We start from the raw sequence: 18,266 nt of genomic DNA on the forward strand, positions 1-18,266 counted from the left end.
AAGATAAACCCAACTAAGAGTTGGTCTGCTTTTTATTACCACCACATGCGAGCAATCCTAAACAATGCCAGTGGTAAAACAAAGCAGCCCTCCCACCCCACCACGCCCTCTGGGTCTGGCTCCGACCGGCCTTCCACAAAAGCACTCATTTTCAATAGCGCAGACTGCTCAAGCAGCAGGGGCTCCTCCCAGAGGCAGAAGGGGCGGCCTGGCCACAGATTTTGAGGCGCGCCTTCTGAACAAAGGGACCTTGTTCAGATTCTGGTTTCCACCCAACAAGCTCAACTTTGTCTAGTGTGTTTACACTGACGTTGCCCATGCTTCTCAAATGGTCCCCAGTGTGTGAATCCCCTGGGGATCTTGTTAAAATGCAGATTTTGACTCAGCAGGTCTTAGGTGGGGCCCCAGATGCTGCATTTCTAACAAGTTCCTACATGATACACTGACAGGCTGGTGATGGAGCCCAAAGGATGCTGAGAACAGGCCGGTTGCCCTGCCTCCCAAAGGCCCCCTGCAACACTGTTCTCCTTCCTTACTCTGAACTCGGGCTGCGTATGCAGACGACACTCACTACGACAAGAATACACACCTGATGCTCTCTTAGTTTCTGTTTACTCCCAGGGTCTCCCCTCTTCTTGGGTCAGGGATTTTTATGGCTTATACTCAGCTGACAGGTAAGTCACACGGAGAGACTCCACAGAGCCTTCAGAGACCCTTGTCCTCCTGTCCTGGGCTCTCCTCAGCTTTGGACCTGCCCCTCCGTGGCTGCTCCGTGGAGCCTGGCGGGTCTGCACTGAGCAGGCGCTTCAGAGCCCAGGCCTTAGCTACTACCCCTCCCATTCCGGATGCAGGCTGTGTCCCAGATGGTCAAGCCGAGAGGGTCCACGGAGAGGACATTTAATGAAGCGGAGCCAAGGCCATCACTGAGGACGCCCTGGACTCTGCCCATCCACGCACAGGACAGTTGTTTGCAATGAATGGCTGGCTTCTATCCCACCTACCCTGTGGCCCTCCAGGATTCAAGCCTCGGGTTCTCTCAGACTGCAGAGGAAGCGGGCTGGCCTCAGGCCTCATTTCAGAGTGGGACTCGAGATTAGAGCTCCCTCTGGAGGGGAGAGGGCAGTAAGCCTGACAGAGATGGCGAGTTCCAGACGGAAAACGTGGGAGAAAAGAGGAAAGAGCCACCTGACCTTCCGACAGTTTCCCATCAAGTCTTTCGGCAGAATAAAACCTGGGGCCCAAAATGTAGATTTCTGTGTTCCCCACACAACAACTCCTGAGTCCTCAACCACCACCACACACAGAAGCCGAACATGGCAGGCACCTGGAATTTTCCTCTGTTCTCTCACACCCGTGCCTTTGCCCATGCTGTCATCGGGGGTCGGCATACTATAGCCCAGGGACCCAAAGTGTCCCAATGCATGTTTTTGTAAATAAAGTTTTATTGCAACACAGCCACTTCACTCCTATACATATTGTCTATGGCTGCTTCTGCACCGCACAGGCAGAGTTGAGAGGCTGCGGTGGCCCCAAAGCCTACAGCCTTACTCTCTGGCCCTCCACAGAAAACGTGTGCTGGCTCCTGTCCTGCCTCACTCGCTTAGCCCAGCCGACCTGCGCGCCTTCAGCTCCCGACCACAGGCTCTCACTCGCTCCTCCAGACCAGCTCCCTGAGCCTCCCACCGGCACCTCCGTAGCTCTGACCACACTTGTGGTGACTGGACTGCTCATTTTCTGCACAGGGTGGGCTCTGGTGTCCGACAGACATGGTATACATCCTTGGCTCTGCCACGTAACCCAGGGTGTGGGAATGTCGCTCTCTCCACGCCTGGCTTTAAGTTGGGATTATAATATATGCTCTAGAGTCGTCTAGGAGTCAGCGGTCTAACAGCTGCCAGAAACAGATCAGGGACACCCAAAGCTGTTCTCTCCCCGTGCCGTACCCATGTCCATTCTCCCAGCATTTAAAGAGCTCCCTTTTCTACCTTTGCAGAAAAGGGGAGGAAAATAAGTGTTTTTTTCTAGAGTGCAATATCCAGGAGGTAAACTGAATGTCAGCTGAGGCTGCCTGCCCTGGAGTCGGGAGCAACGTCAAGGCACCCACTGCACATGGCCTCTGGTTCAGGTGACCCAGGTTTTGCGTTTGCCTAGCAGCCATAAAACACAAGTACATGCAATGAAAGCTCTGAAGAGGAATAAAAGCACACAAACGCCAGAAATTAAAGTACCAAAAGGGTAGAGAATTTGGTGTTAACATCCAGGTAAAAGAGAAAAACTCCGTAATGAAACGACACCCAGAGGCCATTGTGGGTACTGAGTAGCTGCCAGAGCACTTGAAGGCCAGGACCAGGACACCCAAGTTTGAGACCTCTTTCCACTTTGCAGCAGGGTGACTGTGGGCCAGTTCATTATCCACTCCAAGCCCTAGGCTCCTCGTGGGTTAAAACTGCCTTGCCTCTCAGGAGTGCAGTCGTGATCAAATGAGATCATGTGTATTTATAGATTCACACAGAACCTGGCAAAAGTCGGGCCTCAGCAAGCCAAAGTTACTCACATACAAAGAGACGTGCCAGGGACATAAAACACAGAGCGAGGCAGAGCCTATCAATGAACTGAAGATGAAGGTGCGGAGTGGAGAGCCGCTCTCTCAGGCGCATGAAACACGTGCGAGAGCCTCAGTGAGACTCGGCAGGATGCCGGCCCCTCTCCGGGCCATCTTGCTCTTTCTCTGTGCTCAACACCTAAGGTGAGATGGCAAAGGAAATGACAAAGTCTGTGCCTGGGTGCACAGTGTCGGAACCGCTGGACTCCTCTTGGAATCACAGAAGTCCTCAGAATAAAGGGTTTTTTTAGCTTCATTTTGCTATTTGTTTTTGCCGAATTGCTATATGTTTTCACCCTCCTTGCAGCAATGAGGTAAGTTCTAGGCTATGAGTGGCCTGACTCTGCAGTGTCCAATGTGCCTCTCTCTCCAGAGCGCTCCTGGCCACCCAGCCTCCGGTTGCCTCCAAGGCGACCCCGCCCTCTGCCACGCAGCTCAGTCCTTCAGAGCCGGCAATCATTATTAGAAGATTCTTCCTTAAACAGAGTCTCCTCCCATCCTTAATCTAGACCATTTCACAACTGGTCTCCTCCTAATTCCTGGCTCAAGTCGTTCCTCACCCCACCATTTTGGAGAGTAATGGTTCTGCTGTGCCCAGAAACCAGAGGTGCCATAACCACAGACGTGGGAGTGACTTCTACTAAAACACACATGCCGTGGAATAAATGGACGTAAAACAGATATGCTCTATTATAACTTTGCTATGGAAGAGTTATTTTTAGAAAATAACATTTTCAGCAGAAAAATCAAAAAATTTATTCTACAAAAGCCTACATTAAATAAATGTAAGTATTCTAGAAGAAAAAAATGACTAGGGTGAAACCTCTTAACTGTGAGAGATTACTGACCATCTGTGATGGTTATCACACCTAAACACTGCTGTGGGGTTTCCGTGCCACAGTTATACTCACCACACACACACACACACACACACACACACACACACACACATTTAACCACTGAACACATATTTATGATGTGACTCCTATATGCCAGGCATCATGCAAGATGCTGCCCAGAATACAAAGTGGTAGGAAATAGGTCCTGCTCAAAAAAATAACAACAACAAGCTTCTACACATCCAGTGTTGCTTAAGTGTCTTGAAAGGTTGGGACTGAATCGTACCTGATTGATGGTCTTTTCCATCTGCACCAAGCCCAGGTTGGGCAGTGTGTTTTTTATAAAGTCAACTATGGTTTCTAGGTTTTCATGCTGCAGAATCAAGGGCTTATGGCTTCCCAACAGACTTAACGCCACTTTAAATATGACCTCTGTCCCCTGAAGAAAGATCATATCTGGGAAAACACAGAAATGCAGAAAGTTAAACCAGACCAGTTTGTGATGAAGGTCCATTCCGTTTCCCTTCCCACCCCGAGGGCAGGGCTGAGGGTCAGTGGTCCCGCCCCACAGGCTCTGCTTCCTTTGTAAGAGCCCGGTATTTCAGAGGGGCTGTTGAGGCAATATTGAAATTAATGAAAGAGATATAGACAAGTATACTGCTAGGATTTTGTCATGGGTTTAGATGATTTTTTAAATTTTCTCCGAAGATATATTAAATTCCAACATGTTTCAAAAGTTAAATTGAAAAAAAAAACCTTATCATTCTATTTTTGCAGGAATGCTCTAGATTTTAAAGGAGTTACTAAAACATATTTTTATGAGTAAAACACAGGTTTCTAGATATACAACATCAGACATATAGCATTTAGATATAAACACTTAAATATACAGCATAAGATAAAAGTAAAAAAAACCCCTGCTTTTTCTATTTTAAAATAAGAGGCTGAATTAAAAGATCTCCAAAGACTGTGAAATGTCTGTTGAATTCCAAAAGTACATTATTAAATACAAGTATACTGAATTTCAGCTGAATAATGGAGGGAAAATCATCTTCCTCAGAGGACTTCTGAGAAAGTTGCCAGAGTAATTTTCTAGTTCTTGCCACGTTTCCCCCCCCAGGTTAGCAACCCCTACACTGGCCGTACACAGTGAGAGGGAGAGCAGGTGGCCGAGGCGGTGGGGCGAGCAGCCCGCCCAGCCCTGGCTGCTGTTCCTCAACAGAGTTGAAGCCACTGGTGAGAGTCCAACTGTCCTGGGGCTAAAGCAGAGCCCTGGTAACTAACCGTTGGGTGACTAAATTCAGGCAGGTTACCTAAGAACTGGAATAATGTATATGTATGTATGAATGTATGTGTGTGTGTGTGTATGTGGAAAAATATAATTTTAAAGATGAGAACATAAATCTAATTAGAGGCAACTGCCAGGATTTTCCTCTCTTTTGGCTGCAGGAAAATGGAAGAGACAAAGAAGGTACACGTTTCATCAGGGAAGATAAAAGAAAGTGAGAGGAAGAACCCCAGCACTGTGCCTCTGTGCATGTGGGAAGGGCGTCGGGTGAGAGCGGTTTGCGGACGGCGCGCAGGCTAGACCTCGATGCCCACCGGCCAGGTTTGCCCTGCAAATGCGTGTGACCTTCACGAAGGCCTTAACCACGTGAGCACCCTCGGTGCCGGGTTGAGTACAGCCCTGAACGATGATGCTGCTGCTGAGATCAGCCTGCCTCTCTCAGAGCTCAGGGCCGCAATTTCCACAAACTTCACAAGTAACTGCCTGTGGCTCAGGATGACCCCAGGGAACCAGAAATGGGGTTCCTCCCTCTTTGGTTTGGCCGTAGAGGCTGGAAAGATAAATTAAAGAACTGATCTCTGAGTGCTGAGCGGTGCTATGGAAGAATTGTCCTGGGAAATGTCTGCTTATAAAATATACAGTTTTCCCATATAATTCACCACTAGAGTAAAAAAAGATCTAAAATAGTGCTATAACCAAGATGTATTTTTAAACAGAAAAGACATTTCCAAAAAAAAAGTTAATTTGAAGAGTCTGTGGTTTAGACACTAAACCTTCCAACACTTACAGCTGAAGAAAAACTGATGGCATCTGTCAGAATAAATACCTTTGGCATCTGAGGCAGGGTCCGGGGACCAGCTGCAGTTCCAGACCAAGGACTCGCCTTGGCACTACCTCCTCAGTCCCTGAGGGACAGAGGCCTCAAAGTTAGACAGAGCACCACTCGTGGTGGTGAACACACAGGACACAGTTGACAGATTATGGCATTCTATACCTGGAACCGATACACTTTTATTAACCAATGTCACCCCAATAGTTCAACTTAAAAGTCACAGTGCCACATCTAAGTGAATTCAATGATTAGTGGAGAACTTTCTGAATATAATAAAATATGTTGTCCATATCGGCAGTCTCTTAAGGTTAACAATGAGTCTTCCAAGTTTTTATAACAACTGTGGTTTCTATAACAAATCTAATTGGTACTGTGCTTCCTACGATTGCAAACTCAGACTTTTCTGGACTATTAAAAAAAAAGTTTGGAAAGGTTTTTTTTTTCCTTTTTTAAAAAAGTTCTCTTCATTGGAATGCTAAAAAACAAAACAAAATGGAACTCTGGATATGTTTATTCCATTGGGTCTAACAGTCTGTATTTAATGGAGCACAAAAGGATTATTCTTTCCTAATGCTATTTTCAGCACCTTAAGAGCACTCTTACCTGCTGAGATGCTTCTCTAATTTAAGTTAACAAGCATTCACTGGGCATCTGATACATGCCAGGCATTGTACTGGGTCCAGGGAATCAGTCACAAACAAAGAACGAACTGCAGGAGCACTATGCCCAGGCAGTCTGGAGACCAAAAGGGGGGAAAAAAGTCCCAGAAAAGGTGGTGGACAAACTCAGTCTTGAAGAACCAACACAAACTTGCTAGGGGAGAAATCAGGGAAAAATCAATACTCAGAGCAAAGGGAAAGAGGGTGTGAATGCAGACAGGCGTTAATACAACCACACCAGGTGAGGGAGCCTGGGGAGAGTGGGGTGAGACAAGAGCCCTGGCTGCGGGCAGAAGGAGACCTGACCCCAGGGCTCGGGGCCAGGCCCTGCCACTCTAATGTCACCCAGAGTGCAGCAGCGTCACCAAAGGTCCTCTGTTCCTTTCTTTCTGAGTGGGCCAGAGCACTGGTAAGATGATGATGTTAATGAGATCCAGGTTTTGGGTCTGATCCTTGAGGGGGTTAGTTAGCTTTAGAGAGAGAAAGCCACCTCCTGAAGCACCAGTGCCGAGACCACACTGACCCCCACGGCATGCTCACAGGTGCACGCTGCCGGCCACTGCTGGTGCCTGTCCTTCTGTAGACAAGCCGGCCGGTTACCTGCCCTCACGAGCCTGGCAGAGCTCAGTCCCAGAAGCTCCCGTCAGAGCAGGGAGGCCTCACGGAAGGAGTTCATTTGGGTGCCTGTGCCTGCAGTGTTGAAGGAAAGCCCCTCGAAGTTTGAAGCCCACAGCCCCAACCCAATTATTTTCATTTTTGCCCATTTTCCAACCCTTACATATTTACATTCTGGATTTTTTAAAAAGAAAACAATAATCTCCTTGGAAAAGTGATTTAATTTCCCAGTTGCAAGTCACTGCGCAAGAACCTGCTGGACGGCCCTGCAGGGCCGGACCGCCCAGCTCGCAGCACTGGCCGGCTTCCTTTTCCTCCCCTTTCTCAAGGCCCCCAGAAACAGGTGAAGGGTTTCAACAGGCAGGAAGTAAAGGGAACCTTAAATTCAGCTGACTCCACCACTTTGCAAATTATTTGCTGAGAACTACTCAAAGCACTTTCTTTTGAAGACACTTGGCCAGCCCTGTTATTGTGCTACTGGGTATGGGAACTCTATTCGAAACTCCCCATGATACACAAGGGCAATCTTCCTGGGGGGCGGGGGGACGAGCACAGGTCTATACAGTAAGCGAACTTGTACTGCAGCCCTTTTCCAGCCACCTTTGTCTTTGTCAAGGGCACTCACTCTCCTCAATGTCCTCTGGGAGGCTGCAGACCTGCAGCTGCGACACCTCCACATTCCTGCCAGGAGTAGGGAGGGGAAGGAGGGTGACCGCCTGAACGAACCTGGAGAAAACTCCCTTCATCACCACTGCATCGTGATACCGGACGGCCCTTTTCCGGGCTGTGCAAACGGCCTTGTTTGCCCGGTCAGTTTCCGTCCTGGGCCTCTCTGAATCCCTCCCCTGTGCTACGGGGGACATCTGTGCTTTTTGCCTAACCCTTGGTCTTTATATTCTATCTCCACTCTCACCCACTTGGAAGCATGTCCTACAGAAAGCTCCAAGAGTCTCCTCTTCCATCAGGAGCAAGTCTGGGCCTTTTTTCCTCCAAGGCAGACATGATTAGCAAGGGAACAGAGCCAGCATCTTCCAGGGAGCCCTCTACACCCAAACTAGAAGAATGCAGGGGAGGGTACTTCACACGATGTGACATCCAGGCGAAGGGCTGACGTTCAGAAAAGTGTGATTATCAGGTGCCTTAATGCTGAAGGTTAAGACACAAGCCTCACCGGCGGCTGGCCCTCCAAGTAGCATATACTTAATTAGAGGTAACCTATTAATTAACACACGAACTATGCTGACTGCAAGCTGAGAATCCTTTACTTACATATAAAATAGCAAACAGTTAACAAAGGCCCATTTGCTTTTAGGGGGCACGTAGGCCTAAAGACTTATAAGGATAGGGGCTTTCAGACCAAAAGAGACTACAGTGCCTGGACTGCAGGCTTTGGTTGACATCTAAGCTGTCCACTACCTTGGAGCTAAACAGGGTTCAAGTCACCAAGGCTAAGTACACAAATGTTTTTTTTTAAATACCTTTTTTATGGAAACTACTCATAAAATCGTTTTAAGGATGGTCAGATGAAATGGACTGTGGAGAAAAACAACAGTTTTTTGCAAAAGGACATCACAACCCAGCGCTGCCTTGAGTTCCTACTTCCCACCTGCAGTTTGAGGGGCTCCGAGCCCCTGGCCAGCAGGACTGAACTGGGTACAGCAGGGGTCTTGAGACCCAGGAACGACAAAGACACTAGCATCTTTATGTATAGTTTTCATGGATAATGTATAAGGAACTCCAGTAGCCAGCATGGAGTACAGAATACAGAGAAAAATTTCCACCTTTACTGGTTTCAGCTTTTATTTATGAAGTCGGTAGGATAAGCTTCACAGAGTTCCAAGTATTCATTTCCAAAGCAGTTTGTTTGTTTGCCTGCCTCCTGCCCACTTATGCAGGCTAAGGAGAGATTTCTTCCTCGGACTTGAGGCCCTCGGAGCCCCAGAACTAGCTGCAGCTGTGGTGTCTCCCGCCAGGCACAGTGGCAGCTCAGCGCTGACCCTCCCACCCCCCCCACCCCCCCGCCTTGCAAGAGCTGTTTCAAGCCACCCACAGCTCCCCCCCCCCAGCCCTGCAACCTGTGCTCCTCTCCATCACCCTATGTGAAGAACCCAGCAAGGAGGGGAGAAGAGGCAAGTAAGTGGACTAATGATTTTCTTTAAATTCCTGGAGTAAGGAAAGGAAAATACCCTGAAATTTTGGGCAAGAAAGACTGCAGCCTCCAGCTAGAGATCTTAAGACTCTCTGGCTCTCATGTTTGTAAGGTAAGCAGACAATTTTGAGGCTTTTAGTTATTTTTTTTTAACTATAGTATAAATCCTTCAAAAAACCTTGCTATTTAACCAGGAAGAAAGTACCTATTTTCTTCTTTTGAACATCCTCTTTTTAGGGACAGAAAATAAAAATCCACTTGGGGAGATAGTTACACAAGGGGGGTTACTGGTGAAGATTCTAAAAACATAGATTCTTCTAGTAAATGCCAATGGGAACTGCTTTAAAAGTTCTTCTGGACAGAAGTGGGTAACAATAAAAACCTAGTACTTTGGCGGCAGGGTTGGGGGCGGGGCAGGGCATGAGAAGACAACTCAATGTAATGTTCAGAAGCAAATTTTAGGATTTCTGCAGTTTGGATAGTCAAGCTGTCTACCCAAAGCGGCCTAACATAGTGTTCTCTCAATATTTCTGAACATCCCTTTTAAGATGCTCCCTAATTCTAAAACTGAATCTCAAAAAGGGTGATGGGATTATAGGTCTTTAAAACTATCAAATGACTGAATACAAAATACACTTTAAAACCACTTGAAATTGGGATGAACAGCGTCACAGGCCAGGGAGGCCGAGGAAGACGACTCATGAGAAACATCTCTGGGATGCACCCCGGGCTCCCTCGCCGAGACTCTAAGTTGTCCGCTCTAGGGAGAGAGCCTGGTGGTGAAGGACTCGAGTCTAATTCCGCAAGGTGAAGGCGCATAGGAAGGCCGGTGGCTGTGAAACCCAACCCTCACGACCGGCAGAGTGTCAGCACCCTGCTCGGTGGAGGACACGGGTGGGAAAGTAAGACAACTCGTTGTGGAGTGACGGCCAACAGTTCTCATCGCTCACGAGGACGCAGGTTCTGACAGACTTACACACACTCACCGAAGACTCTGGCTACGAAGCCCAGCGGGAACTGGGAGGCAAACACGGTGAGAAACCAGGGGGCGGCGTAGAGGCTGGGGCCAATCTCGTGCTCCTCCAGGTGGTTGTAGAGGTCCCTGTGGTAGTCGTGAAGCAGCCTTGAGAGCTGGTACATCTGGATCTGCGGGGACGCACACACGGGTGTCAGCGTTCAAGGTCTGACAGAAGTGAAGGACTGTTAGAACCCGAAACGTCCTATTTGGCTCATGATGTTGTTCGACCTCAGCTTCTCTCTTATTCAGCAAGAGCCGCCTGGGTGCCCACTGCATGTGGGGTGCAGGCCCAGAACAGTAACCTCGGGTCTACGGCTTCTCCCTTCCTTCCTACGGTCCCCTCGTGTCCTTGGCCGAGAAAATCTAAACTTCCATCTCGGGGAAGCACTTCATAAATTCTCTTAGAAACACACATTCCTAGCACAACTCAAACGCAGGGGAAGTAGCAATACGCCGCCAGCCCCCCTGCTGGGAGTGAGGGGAGCGCACCTGATGACTCTGCAGACGGATCTCACTGTATCTGCTCAGTCAGTGGGCTCCCCACACCACTTGTGAGGCAGGATAAGTGGGATTTTTGTGGGTTTGCAATATATAGTAGACAGATCCCAGGTCCTGGGCAAATTAAAAAAAGTATTTATCTCAAGATGGAAAAGACAACTTTTCCAACTAGAGTTGAACTTCACCATAAAGGGTTCCCTTTCCTGGCAGGAGGCCCCATGATGAACCCCAGGGCTCAGCCCAGCGCCGGGAGTCCCACGGCCTGCGCCCAGGGCAACGCTAACCCAGGGCCGGTCCCTCCCGAGACACTGCAAGTTGGATAAACATGGTGCAAACCGGGAAAAACCGGTTCCAGGGCCAGACAACATGGTCCCCTGAAGTACCAGGCATGGCTTTTTGTTTTCTTTTGGATTTAAAAGATTCTAATCAGCATGCCCTCAAGCCTCCCCCAAAAGTTGTGTGTTTACAATACTAAATTACATAGTCATAAAACTCGAAAATTCTGCTCTCTTACATGGCAGGCACGCCTACTTCAAAGCCAATGGAAAGAAAGCGGGAAGAACCCAACAGCAGGTATGGAGGGTGTTATGCGGGTCAAACTCTTTCAGTGAGTGGAGTGGCTTCCTTTGGTGAGGTTTACACCCACGGGTGGAGGTGAACTGGAAGTTTAAGCGCACAGTATGGTTCTCTGAAAGAGTCCTCAGCGCTCACGTGTCCTTTCCAATGACACTTTACTGAGGCTCTGAAATCACAGTACCTCGCCGGCGAATGAACACATAAACACGTGCCCAACATTTAGGAATATTCCTCAAGCAGGATCCACAGATATCCCACTTCTGAAGGTGGCAGAGTCAGCACTTGAAACTTAAAACACACTGCTGTGTTTGCTTTTCTTTGGATATGACCTGACCTGTCACTCATTCATTTAACAAATACTGTCCTGGCTGGTGTGGCTCAGTGGATCGAGCTCCACCTGCGAACCAAAGGGTCGCTGGTTTGATCCCCAATCAGGGTACGTGCCTGTGTTGGGGGCCAGGTCCCCAGTAGGGGGTGCACTGGGGACAACCACACATTGATGTTTCCTTCTCTTCTTCCCTTCACCTCTCTAAAAATAAATAAATAAAACCTCAAATTAAAAAAACAAAAACAGGAACAAAAAGCAGTGTCCATATCACCCCAGGCACTGCTGTTCTAGGAACTGTGGACACAGCTCCAAGACAGGTACGATCCTTCCCCTTTCATAACGCAGGTTAAAGAAAGTGTCAGAAAATAAGCACATAAGCAAATAAGGTAATTTCAGGCAATGAGAGTGTGGTGCAGAAGAAATAAGACAGGCTATCGTGATCCAGCGTTCCTGGGGTGGAAGTGGAGAGATGTACGTCTCCTGGGATGTGATATTTGAGCTGACCCCTGATCCCTGGCATGGAAGCAGCAAACCCAGCAGGAGGCAGGAATCAGGTCCTCTGAAGACCCTTCGATGAGGGATAAAAGGGAAGGCCCTAGACTCAGCCAGGCCTGGATTTAAATCCCGACTTGGCCACTTGTTAGCTACATGACCTGGTCAATTTTGTAACCTTTCTGATCCCTAGTTTTCCCACCCATAAACTGAGCTGATTAACAGAGTGCTCCTCAGGGTTAGTGAGGAGAGGAGCATCTATGAAACATTTGCTGTCCTGGCTGGTCACGTGAGTGACCAGGTCAGGTAAGTTCTCGGCAAAGATCACTGTTACAATGATAACGCTGGTGGAAAAAGGCTCCTCAGCAGCACAGGGAATACTGCCAATAACACTGTGGTAGGTACACCTGGTACCAGGGAGGTGCTGGAAATACCGGGGTGAACACACTGTAAAGTGCATAACTGTCTAACCACTATGCTGTACTCCTGAAAGTACAGCAAAATGATACTGAGCATAAACTGTAATTTAAAAATAAAACTTTAAAAAGAAGTAAGAAAAAGATCCTCAGCTACACCTGGAAAGGAATCACAAACAGTTCGACACGTGTCTCCATCAAAGACACAAGAAGCACCTACCTGTAAGATAATCATGTCTGGCCGATACTGTTTCCGCAGCCCCCTGTTGAACATCAGAAACTTGAGCATGTGAAATGCCTCTTCCTCCCCCATGTGAAGCAGCAAAATGCCTGCCACGAAGCTGAGGCCTTGGCAATACCCCACTTCCTGGTCCAGGAGCGAGTAGGCCTTCAAAATGTTGTAAAGTGCCAGCTGCCCCGCACCCAGCTGGGCCGAGAAGTACGGATGCGTTGGAAAGGTTCGCCCTGTGAAAACAAAACACACGGTCGCGATTTTAGAAAATGCCTGTCGAACCAGAAACCTGATGGGCTTCAGGTTAAAGCAACAGCTCTTTAGAAGCTGGACATTGTAAGTCAGCTCTGCAAACAAGGTCATCTGGCTGTTCTTGGAATAATGTTCGCAATTACCACTTTGGCAAGTGCTTGTGCTGTTGTGTGGTGAAAGAAATCAGAACGACCTGAGGTCCTGTAGATGTCTGAATTCCAATCAAAAGCAAAAACAGGGCTGTCGTCCTCTACACAGAGGTTCTTCACACAGCACCTGTCCCCGCAGCACTGAAAGGCAGCCAAAGGCCTGGCCCCATGACATGATCTTGGGTCAGTTTCCCCAGATTGCCTGTGTTGTGCCTGCCAGTGCTTCTGGCCGCACGCTTTATTTCTGTACCTTTAAACCACAGGCAGAACTTTGAAATGGGCTGAGGAGCAGGTGTTTTCTTTTACACAAAACAGGTACCTTCCTTCCAGAAAGAGCTTAAAAAATAAGTTCTCAACATCCTGATTATTTACACAAAAAACTGGTTTTCAGAGAAGGTTTAAAAACTTCTTTTGTCTGGGAGGCTTTTGTGGCCGATACCCATCAAATCCAGCCTCGCCCTCTCCTTCTGGAATGTGGCTGATGGGGAAGTGGGTTTCCAGAGAGCAGAGAAATGACTGAGAGGAAAAATGCTTGGCCAGGGCCAATCATGGACCCAGGTGAGAATCCTGGCCTTGTCTGACCGGCAGAAGGTACATCTAGGCCACAAGTTAATTGTTTGGCTTAATTATTCAGCCCAGCAAAAGGAAGAGGGCATACTCCTGCTCTTCAGCCTTGTGAGAAAGCACTTCTCAATCCAGAGCAGTTTATCTGAACTTGAAGGAAGAGGATGGCAGCAGTCCCCTTACTACCTGCCCGATTCCTTGCCCTGCATTCACTTCTTGCCCGCTTTCCCTTTTCTCCCCACAAATGTTCCCAAAACACACCTCACACATGTCATCCCACTGCCGAAAAGCAATCAAGAGCTCCCCAATGGAGCTCTGCACACGCACCTCCTCACCTACACTCCCAGCTTCATCCTCTACCCTGCCCTTCATCCCTGCCCTGCCCGCCCCAGACTCTGTGAATCTCAAATAGGTGCGGGTGGCAGAACACACAGGGGTCTTGTGGCAGGGACACCAGGAAAGGTTTAACTGACTTTAAGTTGAATCCTTCAGTGTTATCATTTCTGCTCATCAGATACCCTCATAGCGATACCATACCACCCGGCCCTGCTTGCAGGGCGAACAGTTCTCATTCAACAATGTTCCTAAGAGGATGCACTGGCAGCCTGGAGAGGTGACTTTTGCCAATCTGGCCACTCAGCAGGTGCCAGATGTGGAGCAGGGCCTTCACAAAGGCTCTGTGCTCAGAGGGGCCTCCTGCTGGTTTAATGCTGTCGCCACCTTGAACTTCTTAGTTCAACAATGGGCTCTGCATGTCCATTTGTAACAGACCCTGCAAAGGCAGTGCGCTGTTTGGGGAGGGAGCTCCCTAGGCAGCCTCCAGCGGCGGTGACATCGGTCTTCCTCACAGCCTGCCCCCGAGCAGCATGTTATTTGAGATCAAACCTTAGGCGAAATTCTGACAAACATACAACCTTAATCAGCAAGCCAGCGTGAAACAGTGTGAAACATGCATGTGCTTCTCATGCTCTGTGCCAAGGCCTCCGACACGGACCTCCTGGGAAAGCTTCAGTTGGAGGAGGGCACTGTGGCTGTCTGATGGCACAGCCAGGCCACCAATGGCCAGGCCACACCGGTGCTCCAAACCACCTGCTTCCCACAGAGTGCACGGGGCGCTCAAGAAGCACCTGGCGAAATGCCACTGAATGACATGGGGGAAGATTAAGAAGGCAGAGCCCTTCTCTACACAGATTGTTTTTAGGGAACATTTGCCCAAGTCCAGTGGCTGTTGGGACTGGCTCCTGCCGGCTCCGTGCGCACCTCTGCTCACTTCCGCCATCAGTGACATCAAGTTGGGAGCAGGGTGGGAGTGTTCGCACCATGGAAGTCTACAAACGCTAACACCAGGGCTTCATCTGAGGGGCTGCGGGGAGCCAGCTGCTAAACCTTGGCTAGCACACCGGCTTAAAGGATGTGGGAAGATTCCAGACCTCTATGAAAGGAATGAAGACACACCCTACCTTCCTCTTTTCTTTTGTCACCCACATTTAGTTACGTCACGCTGAGGTTAAAGAGCATATTTACAAGGATCAGATAAATACTGCATGATGTGGTCTTGAGACTATGAGACAACGGCAGACTCTCATGCATAGCTGGTGGTGTACACTGAGCTGTGACTGTTCAAGGGACCTCCATAAAGCAAAGTCCCCAACAGGGCAGACAGGTGTGCCATGTAACGAGACTGCGATATGACAAATTATAGGGGCCTTTCTTGTCCTTCACCATCAACACTTTTTAGTTTCTCACATGGGACTTCAACCCCAAGATGACACAGAGGTGGTGCTCACCACCGGCACCCACCTGTCATTAAGGAACAGCCACACACACACGCTCACAGCAGGCGACACTCAGCTCCCCGTGGTTGGGCCCAGGGAGGCACACCACCGGGCTGGGAGGGAGGAGGACTCGCCCCGCCCAGCTATATTTAGTCAAACAGCCTTGGCAGAGGCTTCCTCTTGGCTGCTCTTCTCATCTTGTACAGATTCTAAAGCAGCACAGGAAAACTCTCTTTTATAACACTTGGATTTGAGCCCATTCTTCCAGATACCAGAAGCTTTGGAACCTTTGGTTAAAATATGTTAAGTGGGAGCAGAAATCAATACAACGGCTTCCATGCTGGATCCGTGACCTAAACGTGTCTTTAGAAATATGCTTTACCTCTCACTGCAGCATGGGTATGGCTAACCCTGTTTCAGGGTCACTGGGAAAGGGTCTCTAGAAACCGTCCAAAAATGCACCTACAGGCTCCCCAGACCTCTGCAGGGTACATAAGCTCTACCACCACTTAACTGACTGATGAAGCACAGATTCATAAAGTGATAAGTAGTCGATGTTGGGGGAGATCCGGAGCTCTGCTCTCTGACTGCATGTGTTCCTATACTTCTGGACCTATTCAAGGGACCAGCTGTTCCAGCTAAGGCCTTCCTATCCTGGGAGAGGCTGTACAGTGCCATGGGGCGGAGGCAATGACTCCTGGAAGGTGTCCAGGCTGGGATGTCCACTCGAGGAGCAGCTGAAGTGGCAGAAGATGGGAGATGAAGTGCAGCCTGAAGAGGGTGTCCAGCTAGTTGCTCAGGGTCACTGGCAGCCTTCAGTGTGGCCACAACTGGAGCAGGCGACCCAGCTGGAAGGCAGGATGCTTGTCTGCCCATGTTGCCCACCCAGGGTGGAGAGCCAGAGAAGAGAGGGCTGCACAAATGGATATAAGGGAAACCAGGCTTAACGGGTGGGGCGGGTCCCTGAACTGAGGCCTCGAGAACCATCTGCTAAGTATCATCTGCTAAGCCCTGGGAGAGGCTGTTTTCTCTGGGCCAGCGTGGCCCACTCTGAAAGAGCAATATTCTACCTAACTACAGGAGGAAAAGCTGCATTGGTATGGGGTGGGCAGAGCCAAGAAAAACAGAAGTGGTACTGTGCCCTAGAAGAGACATAAGAGGAAGACTAAGAAGACCTAGGTTCTGGAACTTGCTCCCACTGAGTAGCCTGTAACTTGGGCAAAGGACTCAGCCTCTCTGGGACTTGAGCGTCACCTCTAAGGTAGGATGACATGTGCCCAAGTTCATATGGGGTTAAAGTTGATATCTAATAAACCTAGAGAATGTTTCCCCCTGCCCAACTACAGTTTATTCATCTTACTCTTTGGAAGAAAAAAATCTCGCAAAAACAATGATTAGATTCACATCTAATTTCAGAAAGTAAAGCAAGAGGCAGGAAAACAAAAACCCATGAAAGCTCAAAGTATGTCCAACCTATAAGCATTCTGTTCTGGCCAGAATACAGACACTACTTTTTAAGAAAACCTGGAACCTGATTCGTTTCACTCTGTACTACACACCTTTAGTGGGCCTGGAGTTGGCCGTCGTTCAGACTAAGTAGAAAGTGCAGACTAAAGAACTGACTTAGCACACGCCACCTCTCGGTGAGAGGTGAGGAGCAAGCAACTGCGAGCTTGGAGGAACTTCGAAGCAAGACCTCCCTGAACCCGACAGAGCAGAGCCTGGTAGGTAGGGCTCCCTGGAACCGCTGGGTCTGGGCCAAAACACAGGTTTTGCAAGTTCAAGTTCAGAGAGAAGACTGGTGCTGGTAGGTCCATGGATAAAGCCTGCAAAGGTGCAGAGGTTACCCGAGAAATGTACCACTGGAAACAGAGCTTCCTTTTGGCCTTGGGGGGGCATCTGGAGGGGATGCAAAATGGAGGCCAGGCCAGGCCAGGCCAGGGCTGGGAAGCAGTGGAGACAGGAGGCCAGAGTGCTCAGGGCCCGTGGCTGCAGCTGGCCCGCGGGCTGGGAGACGGGCAGGGACGGAGGATGTGTGTGCAGCCTGGCCCTGCCCACGAATGAGAGAAGAATCCTGGCACACCCAGATTACATGCCAACTGGAGGAAAGGCTGCCAAGGGCCTCTGGGTGGGGCCTCCTCCCCGGGGGGAGAGGCCCCTGGCCCTGTGCGGACCTGGCATCTTCCCTCTGCTCTGTGGAAAGGTGATGACACCTGAGCAGCGGCAGGCAGAGGCCAGGCCAGACCGTGGGAGAGAGAGAAGGAGGCTGGGGAAGAGCACACGGAACCCAGGGGGCGGGAGCGTGTTCCCTTCTCCCTCTCCCCCCGGGAAGGAGTGGTGGGCAGCAGAGGAACCATCTGTCCTCCCTCCCTTTCAATCTCCTACTCTGAATTTATTCTTCACTTCACTTCACATGACAGGAACATGATGTCATTTCTTCCTGTTACTCATCACATTAGCAAACAGAGCTATTGCCAACTCACAGAGCTGCTTTGCTTGGGGTCAGCGGGCCAAACGGGCTGCAGCCCTGCTCGTCCCCAGGGTAACCTCACAGCCTGTCCGCATCCCCCTTCCCCCAGCCAGCCAGCCACGCAGGGGTTCAGTGGGCCTTGGAGACACAGCACAGAGCCACAGTGGGTTTAGGTCCTGCTAAACTGTAGGACCGTGGTCATCACTTGCCATGTCTGTGCCTCAGTTTCCTAGCTTATCCCACAGCTGTTGTAAGGGTCACACAAGATTAAGGGGCTAGTGCAGGGCCTCATCTTCAACATCTCAAAAGACTTACTGAGCATCTAATATGTGGTGGGCTCTGTCCTCAGAGCTGGATGATCCCCGGCCCAGCCCACAGAGGGGCTCATCCCATGGGGTAAAAGGCAATTAAAAAAGCTGCTGCCACTGCCATAACACCAAGGACAGTTGTGGGGAGGGTGGGGGACAGGACACAGGCCCAGGAGGCACACACGCTGCTCAGCCACACATCAG

At 49.5% G+C, this 18,266-nt stretch overlaps 1 protein-coding gene across 6 annotated transcripts in view; it reads right to left on the minus strand.

The window, feature by feature from the left end:
• The window catches only part of TBC1D1 (TBC1 domain family member 1), a 202,263-nt gene that overhangs the window by 7,263 nt on the left and 176,734 nt on the right, over positions 1-18,266 (minus strand). For all 6 annotated transcript variants that reach the window (XM_037140366.2, XM_037140364.2, XM_053672342.1 and 3 more), the window contains 3 exons: positions 12,533-12,777; positions 9,971-10,130; positions 3,728-3,897 (listed from right to left, as the gene is read on the minus strand). In XM_037140366.2, the coding sequence (XP_036996261.2) occupies positions 3,728-3,897; positions 9,971-10,130; positions 12,533-12,777 (575 nt within the window). The remainder of the gene's footprint in view (positions 1-3,727; positions 3,898-9,970; positions 10,131-12,532; positions 12,778-18,266) is intronic.

Source organism: Artibeus jamaicensis, unplaced genomic scaffold, assembly GCF_021234435.1.
Source record: "Artibeus jamaicensis isolate MK-2021 breed Jamaican fruit bat unplaced genomic scaffold, CSHL_Jam_final contig_76, whole genome shotgun sequence".
Classification (NCBI taxonomy): domain Eukaryota; kingdom Metazoa; phylum Chordata; class Mammalia; order Chiroptera; family Phyllostomidae; genus Artibeus; species Artibeus jamaicensis.